The sequence below is a fragment of the Balaenoptera musculus genome, chromosome 5 (genome assembly GCF_009873245.2).
Source record: "Balaenoptera musculus isolate JJ_BM4_2016_0621 chromosome 5, mBalMus1.pri.v3, whole genome shotgun sequence".
Classification (NCBI taxonomy): domain Eukaryota; kingdom Metazoa; phylum Chordata; class Mammalia; order Artiodactyla; family Balaenopteridae; genus Balaenoptera; species Balaenoptera musculus.
In genome coordinates, this window is record NC_045789.1 from 107,313,515 (window position 1) to 107,333,314 (window position 19,800).

A 19,800-nucleotide genomic window follows, 5' to 3' on the forward strand; every position below is an offset into this window, starting at 1 on the left:
TGTATTGCAAAGTAAACCAGAAAAAAAAGCTGACCTTCCCCCAAGATAATTTCTCATGCAGTGTTGACCCACTATCTTATAGTGACTATTGACAGTACTAACTTTTCTTATATATAGAAATTCCATGTGTATTATTCTTAAGAGATGAATCATTTTCAGGACATGTTAATTTTAATATATAATTGGCAATTTTTTCTGCCTTCTATGAAGAACATTAAGTATTCTATGAGTACAAGAATATTAAGTGCCCACCAAACAGATAATTTGTTGTTGCTTTTTTAAAAATATGTAAATTCTCATTTACACTATTTACAAAATATTCAGAGTAACTCACTGAAGTTTAATAAGCACATCAGCAAGACGGAGGGTGTGTATAGGGCCTCAGAGAATGTTAGTTTAATGAGGTTCCAAAATCTGGGTCTTTGCAGGTCCAAAAACCTGCATTTGTGCATGACTGTTATAGATGCTAAGTAGTCTGTAGAGCTTAGTAGTATTGGTTTTGAATCCAGATTACCTAGTTTTGATTCCATCTATACAACTTAAACGCCTGTGTGATCTCGGGCAACTGTTTAGCCTCCATATACCTTACTTTCCTCATCTGTAAGATGGGTATAATAATAGTACTTACCTCATTGAGTTGTGAGGGTATATATTATGTTACACATAATAGAGGTATATAATGTTAATATCAGTTTATGATAAGAATGTTCCTTTCCTGAAACTAGTGTTCCTGTCTCTCTGTCCCCTTTCGTGGTATCACATTTCCTGAGAAGTGAATTTTTGTTCAGAAGATTACTTGGTGTATATGAAATGAACAGAGTTTCTTAAGGAATATTTCATACAGGCCCTGTCTTTCAACAGACCTGATTGTTCCGCTATACCAGATGTAGTATCTCTCCCCTCGCTAGAGATGTTTTTTACTGAAACTTTCTCTTGCTGCCCTGCACTCCCACTGAAATCCATGTTTTAGGTATTTAGACGCTGGTCAGCCCTGTTCATTGATGCCCTTTCACTGGTTTAATATTATTGATAAAGTTTCAAATAGTTTTGCAGTTTTCTTAGACTAGAAAGACAGTACTTCTAACTGTTGTGTGTTAATGTAACAAATAAAAGCAATTGTATTTTTAAGTTCTTGGCGGGTGGAGGATCACCTCACTATCGCTTACGAGAAGGACATTAAAGGGGCATGAGTATACTTAATTTTCTAGGGAAATTATATGTTGTACCTTTAAAAATGTAAAAATATCAAAGTGTGCAGTGTTAGCTGTGTACTTTGGCTACATAAATTGTGACACAGTCCTGGTTCTAAGTGCTGTGCAATGGTGTGTAGACTAAAACTTTATTGCCAAGATACAAAATAAAAACTAGTGAAGCAAATTAATGTAACACACCTACAAATAATATTGCAAATTGCTGTCTTGTGGAGAGAGCTTTGCCTTCTAAGTGAAGGGGATATATTAATAATATCTGTCTAATGTCATGGATTTTATTGTAGAATTATTAGTAAGATATTTAATGCTTTATAGCTAGCTAAGTAGTTTCAACACATCTTTTCAATTTAACTCCCTAGAGGTAAGCCAGCTATTTTACCCCAAAGAATCAACAGAAAATTTACATAAATGCTGGTGCTAAGGTATAACTAGCCGAAACCTAGATTTTACTAATATTCTGCTTTTCTCCATTATAATATGCTTTCTTTCTCAAATAGTCATGTGGTTTCTTATATTTGAATGAGAAGTTTAACTTCTCTTTTGTCTAAACTGTAGGGAAAGATAATAATAAGTTTTAAAAAACCCTAAATTTCATTAGTTCATGTAAGGAGATTAAGGCAGCTCCTTTAGTGGAGTACTTAAGCGATTTTAAAGGGAGAGAAGAGGTCATTAAACACTCCTTTGGAGTGGTTACAAAGAGAATTTATCAAGTTTTTTCTTTTTGCTGAGGAAATTCTTAGGAAGAATCACTTGGCAAAACTAGGCTGCCGCTGCTGGCAGCTGTTGGCTTTCTAAAGAACCGTGTATGTGCCTTGATTCTTTGAGTACACTCTTGTCGAGGGCACTGATCCTGTAATGACAGTCTATCCCAGAAGTCTACTTAAGAAGGATGTCACTAAGTTCTAGATAGATAGATAGATAGATAGAAAAAGTATGTGTTTAAACCAGGAACACCTCTATAGTTGTACACATCTGCAGTGCTTTTTGGGTGATAACCCAAAGTTTTACAATAATAATGAAAACAAAGATAGTTGCTAATGGCTAATATGCCTCTATGCAAAACTGGATCTTCTTCAGACACCAACTTTTTGGAATGGAAAAGAATTAGTAATTTATATATACATTGTTGCTTATCGTACTTCTTATAGTTACGGTTCTAACTTTGGATGAGTTTTGGCAGAGATAATTCATAGGAGTATAACTGTAAAAAAAATTAGAGAAAGGGCCCAGAACAATGAAATAATTGTTAGTTTGAAAGTGAGCCATCTGGAATTTCAGAGTATGAATTAATTATTGTACATTGTATTTTTTCACCCTTATGTATTCCCTTGTTCGGTTTTTTCCCTTCCCCTTCGTTACTCCCACCCCCTTCCTAACATACCCTATTCCCAGTTCTCTGGCTTTTTGAGTAAAATATGCGTGTAAGTGTTATTTTATGTCTTCATCAGCATCATTTCCTATCTGGCAGGCTATTGTCCTTAGCAACAGCAGCAGAAACAAACCTGGGGCTCGATAATTGCAAGAAAAAAGAATAATCCTTTTAAATGAAAAGGCTAACTACTCTTCTTGACTATCCTATTGCTACATAATGCATATAGAATTGTTCAAATAGCAGTTATTAATGTCTGCTCATTTCTTCAGTGGCATTCACGTGATGAGCCTTCACAGCAAGGCTGCTCTGACAAAGTTTTACATTTGTTTTTGTAAATGGCCTCGTTAGAATATCATACATCCCAGTAGAGAAATGTTCTCAATATATGCATCCACTTAACTTTTCAGCCCTAAGATATTTGGCTGATACTTGTTAATTTAAAACCCCACTCAGCTTTTCACAACTGGGGAATTTGGAAAGAACAGTGCAGGAGTCATCCAAAATCAACACCACAATTTGATTTCTCTTTGAAAAAGATTAATGAAAAATGCAAATAGAAAGTCACTTTTAATAAGTTTAGCAAAAGAGAATGATTTTGGTAGAAATAACTTTTTCCGTAGCTTTCAGTATTCATGTGAAAGGATAACATTTTCTCTTAAAGCATATGAATTGGCAATAAAAACTTCTGATGCTTGTGAAAAGAAACTTATTTTTTAAATAAAGTTTGAGTGAGAATATGGGAAATAGCAATGCCACTTAAAAATAGCCTTTTGTAAAAGAATTGTGATATGCTTGAAAATCAATAGAAGAGAAAACCTAAGCAAATTCTTATTTAAAAAGGCAGAGTGTAGATAAACATAACTACAAAAAGAAAGCCTGAAATTGCTGATTGAGGTAATGTTATCTAGATGAACCAACCTAGTAAGGGTCAGAACTAGTTAGTATTAGAGATGAATTACTAATTTCCCAAGATAGTATGTACTAATGAGGATCCAACCCCAGCTGCACAAAAGTATCATATATACTATCTTCCAATCATCTAAAATGTTCAAAGCGTTTTCAAATACAAAGTTTAGTAGAGATTTTTGTCTTCCAGGTGAGAAGGGCACCTGGAGGGATGTGAGGAAAGAGTGCAAATTATAGAGTCTAATAGGAAAGGTGGCAGGATGCCAAAGATGAACTTTCTGAACATCATTTATTTTACCTACAGCTAATTCTGATCACATGGTTGTTTTGTTGCAAGTTGTAATTATCTCTAGTAATGGTGAGTTTATTCAATTTGATATACATGTGATGTCATCCAGAAAAAGCCGAACAACCAGCTTCAGGTAGATGTTCGCTTCAGTGCCTTGCTATTCTTATGGTTTAACTACCCCATTACCAACTAACAAATTATTTCCCTACATCCACTATGGTGATTATTATGAGGAGCTAGAATTGCTATTGCATAGTGGTTCATGGAAAACCACGTCTGGAATTAATGCCTCTGGGGTACTACACTAGAATGCAGAGTGTATTAGGAAAATGCACTAACTAGAAAGATGGGGGACGATAAGAGAAAAGAAAACAATGGTGAGGAATGGACTTTCTAATATTTGTATATTAAGTAAAAGAGATAATGATAAACTACCAGGAATGCTCAATGTAAATGATAAGAAGGGACTTTTGAAACATAAGGGTCGATCTGTAAGGGGAAATAATTAACTCTCTTAGCAAAATCTCGTAATAAGGAGAAAGGAAAAACATTCCAAAGACTTCTTCCATAGGGAAGATGGGGTAAGGAGAAAAGGATAGGGAGGAAATGAAAGTGTTCTAAAGGTCTTATTTAAATAGTTGAGGGGATAATGCAGTGGGGAAAGAGTTCTTGGTTAGGGAAATAGTTCTACTTTGTTATCAAACAATGGTAGAGAAGTATGTACTTCATTCTGAATTCGGGGACAGAGAAATAATTCTTAATGGGTATTAATTAGAGTAGAATGTCCAAATTATCAAGAAGAAAAACTGAATAGCAACTTTATCAAATTGGCAAAACTAAGGAAAAGAAAAATGTTAGAAATACAGTAATATAAAAAATAATAAACATAAGATGGAGAAACATCCTGTATGCTTGCATGGGAGGATTTTAATATTACAAAATGTCCTTTGTCATAAGTTCAAAAGAATTTTCTTTTGAAATTAGACAAAATTAGATCTGAAATAATGTATATAAATGAATGACTGGGAGTAGCCAGAAAATATGTTGAGAAAAGAAGACTAAGGGAAGCTTGCCGTCCTACGTATCAAGGAAGGGCAGAAAACCGTCCAGATTAAATCATTATGGTATTAATAGTGATATAAATCAGATAGGTAGTGGAAAAGAATTCAGAATCCAGAACAGATCCAGAAATAAAGAGGATATATATTTATATACCTATCTACCTATCTCAGTAGGAAAGTTATTAATTATTTAATAAGTAGAGCAGATATAATTGGTTACCCATCTAAAAGGAAATGAAACTAAATCCCAGTTTTGTACATTGTACATAAAAATATATAACTGTAAGAAAATTCACATTTATTTTGGCAAAAGTTACCATAACCAAAACTGAAGGACAAATAACAATTGAAAAAAATTTGCAATCTGAAAGGCAGAGGACTAATATTTGTAATGTATGTAGAGCTCTTCAGATTTAGCAAGCAGGAAGTGTTAAAGAAAAAATACTCAGTGACACTTGTTAAAGATGATAAGGCAGACTTTATTCAGGACCATCAAGATAGGTAGAGGGACCGCTCAAATGGGAATTTACTGTGAGGGAGAAAGATGGGGCTCAACTCTGAATACAGCATGGGCAAGTGAGAATTTATAGCCAAGGAGCAGGGTGGGGATCATTGGATGGAAAATTACCAAGAGGGAACTACAAGGAAGGGTCAGAGGGAGTCTGGGTAAACCCGCCTAACAGGATCTTTGCTGGAGAGAGGCCAGGGTGGTTAGACAAGGAACCTGATCAGATATTGAAGGTAAAGGGTTCTGGTAAACTGACTTAGCAGGGTTCTTGCCAAAACTAAATTAAGCACACATGGGCCTAGGAGAAGGTTCAGGAGCCTGACTGAAGTTTTTGTCAAGCAAAGAAACTGTGTGTGAAACGATCCAATAGTAAATGACAAAAAAAGGTAAATAATGTGAAGAGGCAGTTCATAGAAGAGTAAATCTAAATGACCAACATGCTTATAAAAATGCTCCAGTTAGGGAGTAGTCTGGGAAATCCAAATTAAGGTAAACAGTAAGTAAGGTACAGTTTTACATTTAGCAAACTGGTGTTAGCAATAGGTGTGTAAGATGATAACACTGATGACAAGAATATAGGAAAAGGGTTCTCAAACATTGTTGAAAATTAAGTTTGTTGCAACACATATGAAAAATTGAGTAAGATATATTAAAATTAAAGTGTATATATACTTCAACCGAGAAATCCCACTCTTGGGAATATAACTTACAGAAAAGAAACAATATTATATTAAAAAATATGTACAAGAATAGTTGGCAGAAAACTGGAATGCATATCAATAGAGGAATAGTTACATAAATTGTTACTGAAAAAAGCAAGATATAAGATGACTAAAGAAAAGTCAAATATGTAATATCACATTCAGAGATTTATGTAAAATATATATATATACAAATTTAAAAATAAATAATTCAGGGAAAAACATCACAGAAGTCTTCCTCTTTGAAACTAGAAGCACCTTTGCTCTGTTAATCATTAACACTAGGCCAGCCTCAGAGATCTTGACTCCTTAATGATTCTGCGCAACATATCTTTCCTTTAGCTAACTAGTATTTGTGTTCTGTAAAGAGTTAGCTGACATCACATGAATGAAGAGCTCAGAACATGAATTTTCCACTATTCACTAGTCACTGCAGTTTCAACTTCTCAACTTCAACTTTCTGTCACCAAGCCACTAACCCCTGGGGAAGGGTCAGTTTTTACTTAACTTCCAAAGCTCAGCCCAATTGTTGAGGCTCCCACTTTACAATCCTGGACGCACAATGATAGACGGGGACCATACAGAGAAATAGAGATGTTGTTTCAGGTTGGAATTTGTATTATGCTTTCCCTTAGAAATACTTTATAAATTTGTGCTAGAAGTTCAGGTAATATTAAACATTAAGTATGCTTTTGAGGATTAGTCTGGGAGAACAACCGTGAGCTGTAATCCTGTTTTTAATGGAAAATAAAGTATAATGCACACTAAAAAAGCAATTTACAAATTAACTTTATGAAAATAAGCTGTTTGTAAATTGCGGACTACCTTAGGAAAGAATCTTATAAATGATAATGCTCATGTGCCGATGTTAAACCTGAGGGTGATCTGATACTGACTTGTTGATGGACTTGGCTGTTACGATTGACTAGAATTATTTTCCTTCGATCCTCACTGCTGCCTTTGAGTTTATCCTGGATCTCTCTACTAATCCAAATTGACCGACCTTCCAAGGTAGACTGGAAGCCTCTTTTTCAGTCAAAGCTTTATTCATATTTGGTTATTACAATTGTTAACAGTTATTTCTGCTGCAGGGTTCGGCTCTGAGCTTTTACCTGTATTTCCAAGCCTTAATAGGAACCAGGGGTTATATGAAAGTGGAAGAGGAAGTTAACATTTACTGAGCGTCTAATATGTGCTAAGTTGTTTCATCATTACAGTAAATATGAAGTAGGTATCTCACATGAGGAACAGGCCTTCACAAGTTTAATTTTTTAGGATCAAGTAAGCCGTGGAGCAAGTTTTGAAAATATGGATAATAATTTATTCATTTTTAACTTTTATTTAAGTATAACATCTATAGTAAACAGTTCGTAAGTCAGAAGTGTCTATTGTCGAATTTTCCCAATGGGAACACACTCTGTGAAACCAACTTCCAGATCAAGAAATAGAACATTACTGGAATCTGAGAAGCCGCCCCGGTGTGTGCTTTCACTCACTATCCCCCCCACTCCACCAAGGGTAACTTGACTTCCAACACTTCTCACGTCAAAATAGTTAAAATTACATTAGTTTTGACTGTTTTTGAAATTTATACAAATGAAATCATAGAGTATGTATTCTTTTATGTCTGGCTTCTTTCTTTCAACATCATGTTTGGGTAATTCATCGATCTTGTTACATGCAGTTGTAGTTTGCTCATTCTCATTACTGTATAATATTTCATTGTTTAAATATACCACAATTTGCTTATCCGTTTTACTCTTAGTAGACATTTGGATAATTTCCAGTTTTTAGCTATTATGAATAGTACTGCTATGAACATTCTTGTACATACGTGTCTTCTAGTGCACAAATGTATACATTTCTGTTGGATATATACTTCAGAGTATAATTACTGTGTCATAGGATTTGCCTTAGAAATCTTATTTTTAATTGCCAAACAGTTTTCCAAAGTGGTTATACCAATGTACACTCTCGCTGGCAGCACGTGGAAATTCTCATGGTCCACATTCATGCTAACAAAGGCACTTTTGAAACCAGGTTGCTGGCTCTAAAACCCAAAGCCCTTTTCCTTTCACCTAAATCTCATTTAAAGGTAAGAACTTGGTAACAATTTTCTTTTATAAATTCTATGATCCTTTCTAAGATTTTTAGTCTTTGTTCATTAAGCGAGTTTCCTTTTTTATACTGGAAAATGTATCTGCACTGAATAGAATTTAGTAGGGTTAGCAGTGTATCAGAGGCCTCATGTAAGTATTCATCTTCATTGAGCCCAGCCTCTTCGATTTTTTCTGCATGGGTGAAAAGAATGGCAGTGTAATTCTTCCAAGCATGTCCCAGAAGTTCCTGAAAGAGAGAAGTTAAATGGCTATTAGCCTTGGACTATATTTCTCAAAGAAGAGCTGAGGAGTTACTATGGTTTAACACAGTCAGTAGATCTGTACCTCATTATGTTTCTAAAAGCTGAAATATATAATGGAAGTGACGATGGGGTCAAGTAATGTAAGCAAATGGACAGAGATGAGTGGGCTTTCTTTAAGAAAAGGCTTTAGTTCTCCATTTTATTTTGTTGTTATAATTTATGTATATACAACCTCAAAACTGCATATTATCAATGCTGCATATGATTTAATTACGTTTGCAACATTCAGCAGTCATTTATACTTGCCTGTCAACCTGAATCTTTTAGAACCACTGAATTCCTTTGTCAGAGCACCTTGCCCAAGGGAATTGTCATATCTTTCTCTAGGAATGTTGCGTTATCATCGCTGGAAAACATTTTCTAAGGATTTATAATTACATAATCTGGTTACAATCTATCAATTAATCAGATGACATGTAATGGAAATGCTAAGATCAAAATACATTTGGTAATTTGGAACAACTACAAAATATTACTGTGACTCGCATCCTCTTCACATAACTGGAATCAAACCCAATTTATCGGTTGACTTCCTCTAATGTGGGTGAAAAACACTGCAGACTGGTATTCCTTTGTTTAGTAATATGTAGAAGTTGGTTATGTAATAAATTCTTGTCTGATTAGTGAAAATGAGCTGATATAAAGCAGAAGTAATAGCACATGGCAGATTGTTCATGCAGTATGAAAGGCATATAGAAATAACCACTTAACTTTTTTGAATGTTTCCAAAGTTATATGAAATCATGACAATGTGACAGTAAAATTCCTTCCATTTCAAACACTCCCATAACAAAAATATTTCCAAAGCTGCTACCAGTTTATAATAGCAAGAGAAGTATTAAATGCTAAGGAATAAACATAAGAAGAAATATCCAACGTATAATAATTAAAAGAAAAAAAGACGGGAGAACAACTAATATTTAGTGCCGGATATTATGCTAAGCGCTTTACATACTTTATCTCTTTCGAAGCTCAACATGGTGATTTGTGGGAGATACCATTATGATATGGAGAAACTGATGTATAAAGAGGTTGAGTACAAACAGAGGCATTAGCACAAACTCTAGTTTATAAAAATCTTGAAAAAATTGGATGGCAGTGTGGGAAACTGTTTTGAATGAATATAGGATTCATATTTATAATATTGAACAACTGAAAAAAGATGAAAGGGAGAAGAGGGAAGGAGAGCGGGAAAGAAAGAAAAAGGAAAGCAGGAAGAAAGAGGAAGGGAAGGAGGGAGGAAGGAAGAATCAGGACATGTAAATCTAATATGAAAATACAGGAACTGTGGGACAATATATTTAAATTAGAAACATCTCAAGACTGTGGTTACCAATTATAACTCCTAACACAGTCTGACTTTTATCAGAGCTATTCATTTTCACATTTATTTCTATAAGTTGGCCATGACCCCTTTGAAGGCAAAGTCTATGTCTTTCTTAATCAATCAAAGCCTCTAATACATTGTAAACTCTTAATAAATATGTTGTATTAATTTGGAATTTAGACCCTCACCATCATCTCAAATAGAAGGTTTAGGGTTTTATTTATTAATTTTGAGTCCTCAATTTTGAAATTTAATTGTTGGGACACAAAATTGTACTTTCCTGTAAAACTTTTCTACTCTAGTTCATTATCACAAATTCGCCTGTAATCTGCACTTTCTATTTTGTATTCAGAGGGACTCTCTCAAGGTATAGGTCCAAAATTTTTCCTCGTATCTGTTCGAAATGTGTCTGTTTATACCATAGAATAATTGTATATTTCTAGTTCTCCTGAAATGCCCTGCTTCAAGAAAATCCTCAGACATTTCCAGATCAGTTCATTAGGGAATAATTATTTAAACAGAAAGATTCTGAACTTTACAAAAGAATTTTTCAAAGAAGTACTTTAATTGGCATATGCTTATGTGCCTTTAAAACGCAAATTAGCAAAACTTTAACCCAACCTTTAAAGAACATAGCTCTTTTATAAATCAAAGTATATGTGCAATGTCAACATCACATTTTAGCTAATAGTGACATAGCAAAATTACCAGACCTCTTCAGAGTTTGTCGTATGTTCTATATACTCTAACACGTCTCTTGTGAGAGAGAAGTCAGAGAATTGCAAAATAAATAAACCCTGTTGTAGGTTGAATTGTAACCCCTTTCTCCAAATCGATATGTTGAAGTCGTAACCTCCAGTACCTCAGAAGTGTCTTTATTTGGAAATAGGGTTATTGCAGATGCAATTAATTAAGATCATTAGGGTGGGACTCTAATCCAATATGTCCTTATAAAACAAATTTGGACAAAGACATGAATACAGAGAGAACACCAGGTGAGCATAAAGACAGCCATCCGTAAGCCAAGGAGAGAATCCTTGGACAGATCCTTCACTCACAGCCCTCAGAAGGAACTAACCCTGCCAACACCTGTTTCAGACTTCCAGCGTCCAGAACTGAGAGACAATAAATTTCTGTTTCTTAAGCCAGCCAGTTAATTATACTTTTTATCACAGCCCCAGCAAATTAATCCAAATGGTTGAAAAATTAATGAAGTGCTAAATATATCAGATTTAGGTTCTGGGAATAGAGATTTCTGGGCCATTTACATCAGAATCACCTGGGATGCTTGCTAAAAATGCATCAAAATCTTTAGGGGTGGAGCTTGGGAATGTGAATTTTAAAAAGCACTCTAGGGGATTTATTCCTTCTGCAAATACTTATTGAGGGTCTACTTTGTTTTGGGGACAAGGAGTGGTACAAGACAGGTACATTTCCTGCTTATATCTAGTGGAGATTCTTGTTTACTAACTAAAGTTAGGTCTAAGGAAGAGGGACAGACAGGAAAAAAATACTTCCAGTTTGTTGTAATCGCAAGTGTTATGATAGAAAATATATTGGCGCTATAGAGGCAAACATTTAGCCTAGTTTTGGATGGGAGAGGTGGAAATTGGGGGTAAAGGGAGGGGTCAGAAAAAGTTTCTGGCATGTGATGATGCCTCGAGCATAGGAATTAACAAAGGAGTTCTCAGGCAGTAAAGACATACCAAGTAAAGAAAGTGATTGAGCATTATTGGGAATTGTATAGTATTGGGATTTTACTCCTATACAACTATTGATCCTTCATCACTCTTGTCTCTAGAAGTTTCTCAAATTTAGAGCCAGACCTGGTATTCACTCAGCGCATTATTGATGCATTCATGTTGATTGTCAGGATATTGAAATGTTTAATACAAGTTAATAAATAGCCACGGTCCTTAACCCCTTGAGTGTTACCCCCAGACCTATTCCCTGGATATTGGTTGATGCAGGGGCTATATTTATTATTAAATATTTTTACAACATCACCATTATAAAAATTCATGCTAAATAAACTGTTTGGCTCAAGTGGTTCTCTCCTGAGTTATATATTATAACATAGAATTCTCTTGCTAGGTTAGTACTTACTGCATTAAAGGGTATAACATTCACAGTGTGTTTTTAGTTCCTGACTTTCTGTATTGTAACATTAACATGTTGCCTGTTTGTCTCCACCAGACATCTTCTATACTTTAAACCATAATATCATTCGGGAAAAATGAGTTAAAGCGCCTAAGGATAATAGATTTGTAAGCTTGACACCACTTACAAGTCCATGTGTTCAGCCACTGCAAATTTTTTACCTGTTGATAATTATTTATGAAAGGATGCTCATGTCCTAAACTGTGAGAGAAATTGCACTTTTGAATTACTGCCAAAAATAGAAGAGAACGGTTGATTTAGCTTATATTCTTTAGATTGATTTTTGGCCAGCAAATAGTTGAATATGTGAAAGTAGTGTCACTTGGTGTATAGTCATCATGTTAGTGGCCAAACATTCTTTATGGATCCAGAGAAAGAATAATCACATTTGATTGATACCTCACATAAAAAATCCAAGAAAAAGATAAGTTAATGTAAGTTATCTGGTGTTAATAATTTAAATATAGTACTAAGCTAGATGGAAATTTTACAATCAGTCACGAGTTGTTTGGTTTCAAAGTGCTAATGGGTATGAGTCCATCTAGTCCTTTTGGGACAACTAGTTAGGATATAAACTTTGTTTTCCAGGAATTACGTTCATTTTCCCAGGACCTCACCAGCCCTGCCCCACTTGTTTGTGGTTGATGAAATCATAGCATCTGGACATTTTAGGGGGAAACTTTAAAAAAAGCCAACTATTACATCAACTGAGAAAAACATTATCATGGATCAGGAGGACAGTAAGGTCCATTCTTTCTATTTTATGCTTTTCCCTTACTCTCCTCCCACTCGGAGCACCACATTCTCCTTCTTAGAGAGCCAAAGCTGAATGATACGCCTCCTTAGATCAGATTTAGAGAACAGTCCACCTTAGAGATCGTCTGTCAAAATGGCCTTATTTTACAGATGAGGGTATTAAGGCCTTGTGATGTTAAATGGCTTGGCCAAAGCCACATAGCTGATTATTGGCAGACTTGGGCCTGTAACAGAGGTTCCTTGACTGGCAGGGGACCCCTGTCCTTCACACTAAATTGGGGCTTCTTTTTTTTTTTTTTTTTTTTTTTAAATGTTTGTGGGTTGGCACTCCTGGGAGGGCTCCTCGAGGCCATATTTTTTATTTATTTATTTTTGGCTGTGTTGGGTCTTCGTTTCTGTGCGAGGGCTTTCTCTAGTTCGGGCAAGCGGGGGCCACTCTTCATCGCGGTGCGCGGGCCTCTCACTATCGCGGCCTCTCTTGTTGCGGAGCACAGGCTCCAGACGCGCAGGCTCAGTAGTTGTGGCTCACGGGCCTAGTTGCTCCACGGCATGTGGGATCTTCCCAGACCAGGGCTCGAACCCGTGTCCCCTGCATTAGCAGGCAGATTCTCAACCACTGCGCCACCAGGGAAGCCCGGGGCTTCTTAGTTTAACATTACTAAGCCAGTGAACTTTTTTCCCAGATTTTTTTCTAAATTAATAAGGAAGTTCCTATAAATCAGGACTGTGTAAGTTTTATTTCACTCTTACTTTCTTCTGAAGCCTATCAAAATAATCCCAAAGAAGGCTACATATAATATGTCCCAATTTTAGGGTAAAACAAATACTAACAATAAAGTCACAGTGATCATAGGTAGCATTTATTATGCACTTGCCATGTGCCAGTGTCTGAGTTAATTTACTATTATCTTAATATGACATTAATTCCAAAAGTAACCCAGTAAACTATTATCTTCCCCAATAAACGATTCTCTTTCCCAATTTACCAATGAAAAGATTGAAGTTTGGAGAACTTACTTGCCCAGGGTTACAAAGCGAGTAGCTAAGTAGGAACTTGAACACAGATATAACTTACTCCACCCATGCTCTTAACATCTATAATATGTTGCTTATATCTAGTAGTTCATTTGAATAAGTACTCATCACAATCTAGGTAGTGCTGATGGCAATAAAAACAATAATAGTAATGGCAATTTTCTGCAAACCTACTATGAACCTGCTGTAATTCAGGCACAACGCCAAGCACATTACATTTATTAAATATAGCCCTCAGAACTCTTCAATTAGGTAAATTATCCCCATTTTATAAGTGAGGAACTGAAACCAGGAAAGTCTTAGTAACATTTATAGTCATGTACCTAGAACTGTAACAGGCTTATTCTTCAACTGAATTCTATAGAACACCTACGCCCATGATCTTTGTTTAGTATGTTCAGGCCTTACATTGGCCTTTCTGAACCTTTCCTGTGTACACCCATCTGTAACATCAGCAGCTGAGTTGTTCATTCGAAATTAAAATACATGCTTGAAGCCTGAATATATACAGTGATAATATGTACATGATACCATGATCATGGAAAGAATTTAGTCAATTCCTGGATTCAATTCCTGGTGCAGTTTGGCTGTATGCTAGCACTTTCCCTAAGGTGACTTTATTATATATGCTTTGCTCTATTATTGGGGGATTTTTTTAAAAAATTAAAATGATAGATAACATTCAGATGAATCATTCCCTTTATTTCCCAATTTTGGGGAGATGACTCACTGACATCTCCACCATTTTACTGTAAATTAGTGAAGGCCTAACATAAAGAAAAAGGGATGATTTGAGGAACTGTTTCAGTTGTCACAGTTGGCAGCTTATAACCCCTCTGTAAAATATTAGAGCACAAATTGAGAGATATTTAAAGAGACAACAGAGAGGTACAGGAAAGAAGAGGTCACTTCTCTGGCACTGGCCTTGCAGACTACTTCCATGGAAGGCATCAGTGCTCCCAGAAAGGGGGAAAGAAAAAGGGGAAGGCAGATGTTCTATTCCCCATTTTGCATGAGCCAGGAAGAAGGAGAAATCCAGAGTGTGTCTGAAACCAGAGGACCTTAGCAACTCCTTGCTTCTTCCTAACAGCTGTTGGTCCTGTTGAATATTCAGACATTCTGCAGCTGCTCCCAATCTGTGAGCATATCCAGACGGTTGCCACTAGTATCTGAGGCACCTTCAGGAAGAAGGTCATAAACAGCCAGCCTGTGCTTAGGCAATCTTCAACCAAAGATCAAGGTGGTAAGCCCAGAATAGGACTGCAGTGCCTCTTAGGGGTCGAGGCCCCTCTGAGGATTACTAAATCTTGGCTGCTGAGTTCTCCCGGGAGACAGAAGTTATTTATTCTCGAAAAAACTATTCTGGATCTGAGTTTTTCCCTAGCCCATCTCCTCTGTGCCTTCAGCTCCTGAATTGGCCACTGACGTAAGGAAGGTAGCCATAAGAGGAGAAGGCTATATGCCAAATACCATTTAAAAGGATCAGAGACATGTATGAATCAAATTCACTTGCATAAAAAACAATGAGGGAATTACAATATTGTTCCATATCCTAAAACTGGAAAAATCTATTTTCAAGATGTATGTCTCTTAAAATATCCTGTCTGGACCAGCAGAAAGAAAAATCTGGAGACATATGGAGAGGGTCAGGTTAGTTTTTGAGAACTATTTATGCATTTACTGAATTTAGTGGGTTACATCCATCTATAGCTTAAGCTAAATGTCTATTTAATAGCAACTTTAAATGAATTTTTAAAACTGTTTAAAAGTTACACTGACTGTATGGCTGCAGGTCCCCCCTACCCCCTGCCCCACTTGATTTCTACCAGAAATATTGTTTGAAATGCAGGCTTTAATTGGTTGGGGAGTGGTTTATGGGCTTTCTTAGATTCCACATTGTTTCTTAATTGCAATCATCTTCTTTTCTTCTTCTTTGCTTTTGTACAGAATGTCCTTGATTTTTCAGGAGTTAGATGATGAGGATTATTTTTATACTCTTGTCACCCTAATTTTTTCCGCTAGTTTCTTGTGATTACACATATGGCTTTTTTTTTTTTTTTTTAGAAACATGCACAGTTACTGAAAAACAAAACGTGTGTCTGTCATTTAGAACAATCTTATGCCTTTACTAGTTAAAGGAAATATCTTTCTTTAAAGCAAAGTATACTGTTTTTCTAAGTGTAACAGATTCTACATGAGCATAATCAGAGATGGGACCAAAAGAAGAATAAGCATTTATACAAATTCATTTTGAATTAAAAATGTCTACTCTCTATTCTTCATGTAGTTTACTTGTGAAGCTTCTAGGAGAGATGTGTTCTCTGAGCTCAGTCACTTAATGAGGCTACTGAATAATACTAGTCAAGTCCAGCAGTTAAATTTCGGTGGCCCCAGACTGGAGAATCAAGAAATTGAATAAATGAACAAACAGGGATGAACCACTAGTCAAAAGTGGCATATGTTATTTTTGTTCACCCTGAGGTCCCTGTGATCTTCTCATGGCTAGCATGGAGCAGTTACTCACCCTACAGATGATGAAACAAGCAAAGCTTCTGAAATTCCTGATTTCTTTCCTGTTAATAAAGTATAAATCTCCCCTGAATATTTACCGTGGTGTAGGTCTCCTTCACTGAGGAGTTATACATTGCCCTACTTTGGCACTTGATGCGTTGTCTTATACTTGTTTATCTATGTGAGCTTTTTTTTTTTTTTTTTTTTTTTTTTTTTTTTTTTTATTTATGGCTGTGTTGGGTCCTTGCCTCTGTGCGAGGGCACTCTCCATTTGTGGCAAACGGGGGCCACTCTTCATCGCGGTGCGCGGGTCTCTCACCACCGCGGCCTCTCCCGTTGCGGAGCACAGGCTCCAGACGCGCAGGCTCAGTAATTGTGGCTCACGGGCCTAGTTGCTCCGCGGCATGTGGGATCTTACCAGACCAGGGCTCGAACCCGTGTCCCCTGCATTAGCAGGCAGATTCTCAACCACTGCGCCACCAGGGAAGCCCCGACTGTGAGCTTTTTGAGACCAGGGCTCATACATTACTCACCAATCATTAAGCTCTGTGCTGGTGCTCAATACAGTGTTCAGCGACTGAATTAGACAGTAACGCCCCATTTATGGTGAACTGTAAGAGGTTGTCCCTTGATGTTGAATGGATGCAAGTAAGTATTTTAGTTCACTGGTTCTAAAACTTCACTGTTTTAGAGAAATATATGGGAAGTTTATGCAAATACAGATAGGCAAGCTCTACTCCTGACATTCTGTTTCAGTAGGGCTTGGATGAATCTGCATTTTTAACAAACAGCTCAGTTGATTCTGATGCAGATCGTCTGAGACCACACTGACAATCAATCAGATTCACAGTTCTTACGGGTTTGGGACTTAGTTAACCTCTGAAGTTCAGTATCTCATTTTTTGTTCTGTTTTGTTTTGTTTTCTATGACCCAGTTACAAAATGACTGAATTCCTCTAAAGGAAATTGTAAAAATGACTCTTGGTGGGAAAATCAAGTAATTTTTACCAATTATTTCTATGTGACCAGCACTTGTTTTAAACTACTTGCTTTAAAACTATTCTTTTAACCAGTTTTTCATAGTTCTTTCCTATTAAGATAATGTCCTTCAAATGGGAATAACGTCATCAGTGTAATTGCCTCTTTTTTATTACCTGGATCATCTGGACTGGGGAAGATTCTTCACATAGAGGCACATCCACCCTCTGGACCAGCAGTGCAAGGTGCAGACCCTCTTGCCCGAAGTGATGTGCCAGGGCCTCCCTGACCTCCTGCTTCACATGCTTCTTGCTCAGCCTGCTGTGCGGATAACCTGGAGTGTCCAGCACCTGGACCTGCAGGGTTACCTCTTGCCCGCCTCGACGCATGAAGCTGTGGAAGTGACAGCTGCGGCCCAGACTGCAATCTTTGGTCACAGAACATGGAGCAAAGCTGCTGTGGAAGTCAGTGCTTCCCAGAAGAATGTTCCCAGCAGAACTTTTTCCACTTTGAGTCATGCCAAAGAGGACCAAGTTGATGGTCATCTTATTGGAGTCCATCATGGCTGTGGGTAAACAAAGGCTCAGCATAAGCAGTCAGGCTTCTACACTCCCCCAATGTAAGGCTTCTTACCTGACCTAGAGCACTCCCAAGTATTGACTTTGATTTTCTTTCCCCTTATTCTTAGTGTCTGAAGCATGGAAGAGCTCTCCACTGAAGTGGGGACGCCTCAGTGACAAAGGGAAAATGGAAATAATACTAGTAGTTTGCAGTGGGAGACGAGAGAGAAATCAAATACAGATAAGGAAGGGAGGAGGAAACAATAATTGCAGGAAAATTAGGAAAAAAATTACATGAAGATGGTGTAAACCATGTTTAGGAGGAATATGTTAACTTATCAATGTGACAGGTGAGTTGGTTTAGGAATGGGGTCCTGAGGTCTCTCAGTTCAGGAAAAAAGGTAGCAGCAATATTTGAAAAGTATTCACTCTTGGAGGAGAAGAAGGAACAGTACAGTGGAAGAAATGGCCCTTCTTGCATTTTAAACGACGTTCCGCACCTCCCCACTCCCTACCTCCCCACCCCTTGAATATACAAGTGGCATCTGCAAAAAATTATCTTTCCTGACTTCCTGAATGCTTCAGTCCTATGAAACATGAATAATATTAAAGGAAGACTTCTGTTCCTGTTTACTAATTTTTTAACAACTAGGCAACATTCTGATGAAAATGAGAACTACTTGTAGTATCTGTTATGAAATAATTAAACATCTCCATGGTTCATCATAGTTAAGTATTGGCTCTTCAATGAAGAAAGGAAAGGCCAACACATTGTGCAGTTCAGTTAGGAGGGAGGAGAACCTGGGGAGAATCTATTTCATTTACAGCACCCCTAAAATGTAGTTATTTTTTGTGCAGAACATAGGCCCCTTATAGCATTTTAAGGTCATCCATCATTTTCATTAGATTGATAAGGCAGAGCTACTGGCCAATTGCCAAATGTACTCAATCTGCTGATTCAGAAATAAAGACATTTAATATTGCATATTTATTATTTTTGCTTATAACTTGTACTTCAACTATAAAGTTTTATGTACCGCTGGCCTTTCTTGTCCTCTGATGCCCCTCACCCTACTCACTCCAGGCCCTAATATGAACATGTTGAAGGAACCTCACACCCTCATACAAAAGACACTCACCTTAGGGGTCCCTGAAGGTGACCCCAACTCACCAGCTCATTCAGCTGTGTCAGCTGCACCATAGACACTCAGATTTCTTTTTACTCCTGAATTAGATGTGTGATTTTTTTTTCAAGAATTAATTATGGAATCACAACCGATTCGCTCTATGTCACTTACCTTTTCCAGTCTTAAAAATGCTTTCTCCACAGACTTCCCTCAAGCTGGTACAGTTATGAACTTCAACCTTCTGGCAGTGTCACTGTACCACTCTGAGACTGATACTGTATGTATTTTATTTAGTTAATCTATTACCAGAATCCTTTCTATAAATGATTAGTTGTCTTCCTCTAATCAGCACTGAGTTTTTTATGTCACCTGACAGATGTGTAACTGCAATAGGTACTTCCTGAAACTTCTATTTCCAGGATTAACTTCTTTGTTTAAGAGAATTGCTAATAGGTAACAATTTATCTTACACCCTAAAGAAATGCAAGATTGGCAAGTGTTAAATAGAAAGTAGACATTGAAAAGCAATGGTCACAATTTTTTCCATTGTAATTGACATATTACTACTTAAGAAAAAGTTTCAACAAATAGATATGTAATATACATGCAAGAGATATTGACTTCATAACAGTATTTAGTTCAAAAATTCAAAAGTTCTCTAAGAAAACTCTCTTGGCTATTTCCATGCAACTGAAATTTATTATTTGATGTGATCACTAGCATGATTATATCAACACATACAGTTTCCATATCAATTAATGATAACATATTTCAGAAAAGGAGTACTTAACTATAACTTAAGGCCAAATAAAGTTTGCTTAAAAATTGGGGTTTTATTTTGTTATTAAAAGATTAAATTTGATTTTTCCACTTTTTA

At 36.5% G+C, this 19,800-nt stretch overlaps 1 protein-coding gene across 2 annotated transcripts; it reads right to left on the reverse strand.

Moving 5' to 3' along the window:
* Positions 1–7,347: 7,347 nt before the first annotated feature.
* Positions 7,348–19,136, reverse strand: GIMD1 (GIMAP family P-loop NTPase domain containing 1). 2 transcript variants are annotated; one of them, XM_036852067.1, is made up of 3 exons: positions 19,095–19,136; positions 17,413–17,801; positions 7,348–8,394 (listed from the first exon to the last, which is right to left on the reverse strand). In XM_036852067.1, the coding sequence occupies exons 2-3, from the start codon at positions 17,797–17,799 to the stop codon at positions 8,134–8,136; spliced, it is 648 nt and encodes a 215-aa protein (XP_036707962.1). In that variant the 5' UTR covers positions 17,800–17,801; positions 19,095–19,136; the 3' UTR covers positions 7,348–8,133. The 2 variants fall into 2 exon arrangements, with proteins under 2 accessions (XP_036707962.1, XP_036707960.1); XM_036852065.1 differs by lacking the exon at positions 19,095–19,136 and having other exon boundaries at positions 17,413–18,675.
* Positions 19,137–19,800: the final 664 nt, after the last annotated feature.

Coding starts and splice junctions, on each gene's coding strand:
- GIMD1 (XM_036852065.1), bottom strand. CDS start 17,826: ATGCTGAGCCTTTGTTTACCCACAGCCATGATGGACTCCAATAAGATG. Junction 8,395..17,412: donor CCCCAGTCCAGATGATCCAG/GTAATAAAAAAG, acceptor TCTCTCTTTCAG/GAACTTCTGGGACATGCTTG.